The sequence below is a fragment of the Helianthus annuus genome, chromosome 2 (genome assembly GCF_002127325.2).
Source record: "Helianthus annuus cultivar XRQ/B chromosome 2, HanXRQr2.0-SUNRISE, whole genome shotgun sequence".
NCBI classification, from domain to species: domain Eukaryota; kingdom Viridiplantae; phylum Streptophyta; class Magnoliopsida; order Asterales; family Asteraceae; genus Helianthus; species Helianthus annuus.
This window is the reverse complement of record NC_035434.2, coordinates 164,460,781-164,468,405: the sequence shown is the minus strand read 5'-3', so window position 1 is coordinate 164,468,405 and position 7,625 is coordinate 164,460,781. Positions and strand designations below refer to the sequence as shown.

Genomic DNA, 7,625 nt, shown 5'->3' with positions numbered 1-7,625 from the left:
GATCATTGCACGATTCTACACCTTTCTATCTTTCAAAACTTGATTTCTAACCGTGAAATCACCAAGATCTAAGTGTTCTTGGATGATGTCATCATGGTGTTCTTGAAGAACATCATACTTTGGCCTCATTCAACCATGAATAGCTTATATCTAACTGATTTCCACATAGACAAACTAAAATCTATCATAGATCTAGACATTTCCCGATTTCGGGTTAAACGTTGAACTGTCGTTCCGAACAGTTCACCGGCCGGACTTGGGTGATTCCTGTCCGAACCGGTGCAGCAAGTAAGAACCCACGTTCTATGGTTTAACTCGCCGTCAAAATACCTCAAAATCATATCGAAACAACCAAAACAGCCAAGTGGTAGACGAAAGGCCGACCAGGTCAGAATTACTGGCCGAACGGCTAGGCTGTTCGCACGAACAGCCCAGCCGATCGAACATACCAGCCGATCGACCGGGCCAGCCGATCGGCTAGCACATGGTCCCACACTTTTCAAACTTCATGAAGTATGCTATTGACGAGGTGATGTTCGATCGAATATGCTAATCGATTGGTAAACATTACTCTTCGAATCATGAGATACTATGCTTCAGCACTTAATCGATTTTGCAACTCGTTCATAGTATGGAGTGCCACCCGATCGAGCATGCTGTTCGATCGAGTGACATCCTGCTGAGAACTACTTCTGAAGTTCCTAACTGATCGGTTAAGCCGGCCGATCGAACAGACCGTTCGATCGATCGACCTGAAAGGTAAGAACACTTTAGTGTTCTCAAATACTACAACAAAAACTTCAAAAGTTCAAACCATCATACACAAACACATCAGATGAGGAAACAATCCACTCGAATGGCCCAGCCGATCGAGCCTACCAGCCGATCAAATAGGACTGTTCAAACAGACTTTCAAGCCGAACGAACAACCCGTTCGATCGAACCTGCCGTTCGATCCATTTACTCTCGTTTGCATTTCCGCATTACTCATTGTTGTGCTATCGAACTATTCAGGCTAACCCTACTCTCAGTGCTCCCTTCAATCCATAATCAATCACTGTGAGTATACTCGATCCCTTTTGCTTTTAGCACTTTTGGGTGTTACATACGTTACTTATTGAAATCACAACCGAACACACTATTCAAACTATTTGAACGCTAATCGATTGCATGTATTACATGACTAAATGTATGCTTGTTGTTATGTTTACACGTGGAATGCTGTCTACCTGCCTTAGCAACGTAGTACTATAGTTTGGACTCAGCACCCGTTCACACGGGGGTTGTTAAGGACAATTACTTGCATGGATTACAGTGGTAATCATGTATTGCGAACTGTCTCGGACAGTCAACCCGCAGTCGTTGGTATCAATAGATCCATGTCGATAATTAACATGCATCGTTTCCCTCTATGTACGTGCTGGTTATGCGTAAACTATTCAAACTCTATATGCTATTATCAAACTTGTATGCTCACCTTTACATTTTATGTATTAACATTATTTTAACGTATGTGACAGGTGTTTAAGATGTTTGCTTGCTAGGGAGGCGAGGCTAGAATAAAGCTTAGAGGCCCCCAACAAATAGTTGTCTGTCAGGAACAAGCAACTAGGGCATAGTTGTCTGTAGATCTTGTCAGGCTGGGTCTTAGAAGCATTGAACAATATTTATCTATGTTAAATCTGAGTTGTCGGAACATAATTACTTGTTTGGATGTTATCTGTAATAACGTATTTGTTTATTCGGGATACGGTATGGGACGTATCTTTAACTGAATTATATAGATAGTTGTTATGGAAACTTCTGGACAATCTGTTTCGCTCAGTGCCATGCCCCGATGATTCCGCCATCGGTTGGGGTGTGACAGTAACGTATGTAACACCCAAAAGTGCTAAAGCAAAAAGGGTTCGAGTATACTCACAGCGATTGATTGATGGATTGAAGGGAGCGCTTCAGGGTAGGGTTAGCCTGAATAATTTGATAGCATAACGATGAATAACGCGTAAACTGGAAACAAGTGTAAGTGGGTCGAACAGCCTGGTCGATCGAACGGTAGGTTCGATCGAACGGGTTGTTCGTTCGGTTTGACTGTCTGTTCGGACAGCCTGTTCGATCGGCCGGTAGGCTCGATCGGTTGGACTGTTCGAGTGGATTATTTCTTCCTTTGAGTAGGATGTGTTTGTGTATGATGGCTTGACCTTTTGAAGTTTTCGTTGTAGTATTTGAGAACATTGAAGTGTTCTTACCTTTCAGGTCGATCGATCGAATGGCCCGTTCGATCGGCCGGCTTAGCCGATCGGTTAGACACTTCAGTAGTAGTCCTCAGTAGGATGTCACCTGATCGGACAACATGTTCGATCGGGTGGCACTCCAATACATCGAACGAGTTGAAAATCGATTAAGTGTTGAAGCATAGTATCTCATGATCCGATGAGTAATGTTATCGAACAGCTCGTTCGATCGAACATCACTTCGTTCAATACTACACATCATGAAATTGTCAAAGTGTGAGGCCATATTCTAGCCGATCGGCTGGCCTGGTCGATCGGCTGACATGTCCGATCGGTTGGGTTGTTCGTTCGAACATCCTGTTCGATCGGTCAGCATCCTGACCTGGTCGGCCTGTTCGTCTAACACTTGGCTGTTCTGATTGTTTGACGTTATATCGAGGTATTTTGACAATGAGCTGAACCATGACACTTTCGTTCTTACTTGTTTCCCCTGCTCGGACAGGAATCACCCAAGTCCGGCCGGTGAACGCTTCGGAACGGTAGTTTAACGTTAACCCGAAATCGGTGAACCTCGTAGATAGAATCCGAATCTTGAACCACGCAACCATTAGAATGACTAGTGAGTTGGCTCAAGCTCCGTTTCTACCGGTTTGAAGGCATTGAGTGTAAAAGAGTTGAAAGAAAGTTGGAAATCCTTCTTTCAATCCTTCACACCATGTAAATGTTCGGATCTGTGATAGATCTTAGTTTGTTTATGTGGAAATCGGCTAGATCCAAGTGATTCTTGGTGGATTGAGGCCAACACATGAAGTTCTTGAAGAACACCATGATGACATCATCCTAGAATACTTAGATCTTGATGATTTCACGGTTAGAAATAAAGATTTGAAAAATAGAAAGGTGTAGGAGCATGTGTAGATCAAAATCGTACAAGACTTAGGATGAAATCTTACCGGGATTGAGAGAAATCTGAGAAATAGTTGAGAGCACGAGCTGGTCGGTCAGAGGGTTTCCAAAAGTGGAAAGAATGACAATGACAAGCCTATTTATAGGCTTCCAAAAGGGGAAAGGGCTGGCCGATCGGCCAGGCATCCCGATCGAACAGTCTGTCCGATTGGCTGGGCGGTTCGATCTAGCTGACTGCCTGATCGATCCACAGCCTGTGTTGAGCGTTCGGTGCAACGATTTCTGATATTTCGATTTCGATTGGAGATGATACGAGTACGATAGAGTTTCCTATTCAAATTACTTTTAATCCCAACCACTATATCTACATACAAGCATTTACATTCCTTATTCGATTTCGATTTCGATTGAGTTCGATTGAGTTTCGAGTTTCGATTCGATTGATCACCACACATAGCATAAAGTAAACATGCACAAGTAACACATAAGGCACACACACACGTAATATAACACCAAATTCGCATAATTCGAGTTTCGAGTTCGATTGATGATTCGATTAGCTTGATTATTGATTGATTAACTTTATCGCATTGTTACTTCCTACTATTCACAGTCATAAATCGTTTCGCGTCGATTAAACATTCGATTACTTTGATTTCTCTGATTAACAACACTTACTCCGAATAATACAAATAAAACATAGAATAGACTAATTACAGTCAAAGAAGTCATACTTGACTTGGACTTTGACTTTGACATTCGAAAACACGGGGTGTTACAACATCGAGACACACAATCTGACATTTACTATAGAGGCAAGGTCACTCGTGCAAGCAACATCACCAGTCGATAAGGTTTACCATAAATAGAAGGTATGAGCTATAAAGGAGGCTTCCTAGGGCAGAGACCTCTGCCTATACAAGGGAGTATCCTCTAGCCACAATGGTGATCACTTCTCTCTCTCTCTATCTCTCTCTAAAACTATTCTCTCTCACTTATGCTTAACTCTTAGAGATCTTTTACTTAAAAGACAAGACGTTACTAAAACAAAAGAGCAAGTTACAAGGAGTATATACTATGAACAGTGTTGTAAAAGTCGGCATACTCGGCCTTGTACTCGGCGAGTACTCGGTCCTCGGACCACCTCCGAGGCGAGTTTACCTTAGTCGGACTTGACTAGTCGTCGGCGGTCAAAATCGGCCTACTCGGCCTTGTACTCGGACTACTCAGCCTTATACTCGGTGAGATTTGAACTTCAAACATGTTTCATTTTAAATTATACTGACATAAATTATACTTATTTTAACATATATATAATATACAACAATTAATTTTCTTTATATTTACGATGTCCGCGTACTCTCTGAGTACTCCGAGTACTCCCAACTCCCCATTCGGCCGACTAGGGACCGACTAGCGACTTTTGCAACACTAACGATGAATTCTGAAGTTACTAATCCCTCATATCCGAAGTACGAGGGTTTGTTATGTAAATAGTTAATAGACAGGTTAAGTTGCAATTAGATTAGTTATGCAAATACGAGGACCAAATATGACAAGATGAAAGTTTGTAACCTACAAACTTAAGGAAAAGGCGCCTCCTGAAGACACGCCCCTTCCCAAGCGACGCCAACATCACAAAATCAAAAAGACGCATTGATTCGCGAAGAGACATGTCTGTTCACTCGCAACTGTTGGATTACTATTTACTATAAATAGGGTTTAGATTTTTCAATTGTATTCATCACATGTACAAAAAATATTCGGTTTATATTCAAGTTTGATTCATGTTCTAGAGATCAAAGATCAGTTGGGGCCAACAAATTCGACGTAAAGGAATCAACAGTCACTCTAGCTACGGCCTGAACCACTTACATCACTTATTGGTTTGGTACGTAGTACGAAAAAACAGTGAAGACTGTTTGAATAACTCCTAAATAAAGCAGCACAAAACCCATAGTAAAAGACATTGAGACCCCTCCCTTCTTCCAGTAGGCATGCTTAATCTTGACCCATTGTAGATGCCACCAATCTTTACCATACTTGTTTACATTCATAAACAAGCTTGACAAGTAATGATCATCGATACCCACAATCATATCTTTCCCAACATCCTTGAAGAATTTTTCAATATCATGATCCGAACCAAAACAATTCACAATAATCTCACTTTCCGAAAGCAAACCCAAGTCAATTGAGGTGTTTATGAGACATCCCATGAACACAACATAGGTTGTAATATGTTTCGAGCAATGAAAGTTACATTGCTCGAAAGCCAAACAGTTTAAGAGAAACGAATAGAAAAAATCGTTAAAATTGATTTGAGGAACTAATAGCATTCCGTTTTGAAATTCAACATCCAAGAAGCTATCAGCTTCATAATTAGCCTTAAAATTTACCCCAATCTTAATAAGCTTGGTTGCAGATGGGATGAATTTAAGGGAAAGGTTATTGCTTTTAACATCCTTTTTAGGATAATTCGTGTTTCTATTCTTATTAGTTATGAAACTCTGTCTAAAAAAATCAAGTAAATGTTTTCCATCAAGATTCTCAAACTTCTTTAAAATGTCTGGTTGCCTACCAACCGCACGGCTGAAAAACTCAAGGATTAAAGATTGAAGCGTACGGTCCCCGCTTTTAGACTCTTCAAACAACTTTTGTAGAACAAAAAATGGAATTTGATTCTCTATCCTCAAAATATCTCTCATCAACAATGGAACAATCCAAGTTACTTTAAAGATGGGATCATCCGGGTGAGTGTCAACCAACTTCCCAACTTTTCTAAACAATTCAATCAAGAAAACCCCATCAAGCACCATCATTTTAGCTAGATCATTAGGGACAAGATCAATATACTCCGAGTAGCTTTCTCGAATTTCATTGTCCAATGGCACTATGATATTCATGAAAACACTAAGTGACTTACCGGTTCTTGTGATCATATAGTCGAGGAACCTCCCTTTATGTTCTTGAATCATCTCAAGATCCTTGTTCCCAGAGTGGTATGGGCCGATCGACACAATTCGGGGTTGATATGCTTCTTTCTTAATTTCATCTAGACTTCGGGGGACTCTATATATGCAACAAGAACTCTTGCCAGCTAACATGTTGAGTAATTTTGGTGATTCTTTCATTTGGTTATTCATGAGTTCTAGTTCTTGATCTATTGTGATAACATGGTTTTGATCCATGTTTCTGATCATTTCTTATTTCGATTCTTGATTTGGTGTTTGGAGGTGAATAAGTAAAGCAATTAAGGGTTGAAAATATGTAGAAAAAGGGTTTATATAAAAAGTCAAAATGCATGGAGTTCATCGTTTATTCATTTTGTTTTTATTGAATCAATCTTTGTGAACAAACAACCCGATGAAGAAAACAATGAAAAAAACAAGACTTTGCGCGTGGGTCCACCTGCATAAAAACTTATTATATGCAATTTCTTGAAATAATCAAATCTAAAAAGAATATGGTTCTTAGCACTTACATTTTTTTAGTAAACTGCCATTTTGGTCCCTGTGGTTTGGCCAGTTTTGTTATTTTAGTCTAAATCTCAAACTTTTTTACATCTGGGTCCCTGTGGTTTGCATTTTGTTGCCATTTTAGTCCAAAATTTAAAAACCCTATTTTTTGACTGTTGCAACCTCCTATTTTGTCCTTTAGTGCAGGGGCATTTTGGCCATTTTGCTTTTCATTAAACATTTTCTTAATTCAAAGATTAATATATATATATATATATATATATATATATATATAACTTTCTCGCCGCCGTAAGCTAGCGGTGATCTGCCGTTCTCCGGTCGTACTACGACGAATCTATCCCTATCTACTACCCTGCCCTCTCCTCATTCTATATCCATTTCAAAAAACAAAACAAATATCAATCATCTAAAAGAAAAACCCAAAAAAATCCTAGGGTTTCTGCTGTTTCGACTCGAATTTATCTGATTTCCCTTCTATATATCAATAAGAAGGGGAGAGGGAGGTTACAAAAGCAAAAAAAAAAAGTGAAAAATTTGGAAAAAAAAAAAAAGGAAAATCTGTTAGGGTTTTGACATGGCGGCGCAGGTTAGTCAAGCTCAGGCAGTTTACGGTGGTGGTGGTGGTGGTGCTCAGCAGGTTGTGACGGTGTCCTTGTATGTGGGGGATTTGGATCTGAGTGTTACGGATTCGCAGTTGTATGAGTTGGGTGTTTCGGGTGTCGGCCTGCCGGAAAAAGCAACTGTCGGCATCGACGCCGGTGTGTGCTCCTGTCATCAGGCCAAGAATGTCGAGGGGGAGAGGGGGCGAGATAGGCAGAAGTGCTGGTGAATGAAGAAATCTTGTATTTGGGGAAGATGATAGGTTAAATAAGAGTAAAAAGGAAATAAATATATTTAATTTAGTTTATTAATTATTACTCCCTCCGTCCCTTTAAAAGTATCATATTTTGAATTTTCAAAGTCTTTGTTTATAAACTTTGACTTTAATTATATATTTTTTGTGTTATAT

General features: G+C 39.9%; 1 protein-coding gene across 1 annotated transcript; it reads right to left on the bottom strand.

Annotated features, from left to right (window-relative positions):
* Window positions 1-4,842: 4,842 nt before the first annotated feature.
* On the bottom strand, window positions 4,843-6,503 carry LOC110926827 (UPF0481 protein At3g47200). Its single transcript, XM_022170501.2, has one exon. It carries the CDS (start codon window positions 6,338-6,340, stop codon window positions 5,018-5,020), a length of 1,323 nt encoding a protein of 440 aa, XP_022026193.1. The 5' UTR covers window positions 6,341-6,503; the 3' UTR covers window positions 4,843-5,017.
* Window positions 6,504-7,625: the final 1,122 nt, after the last annotated feature.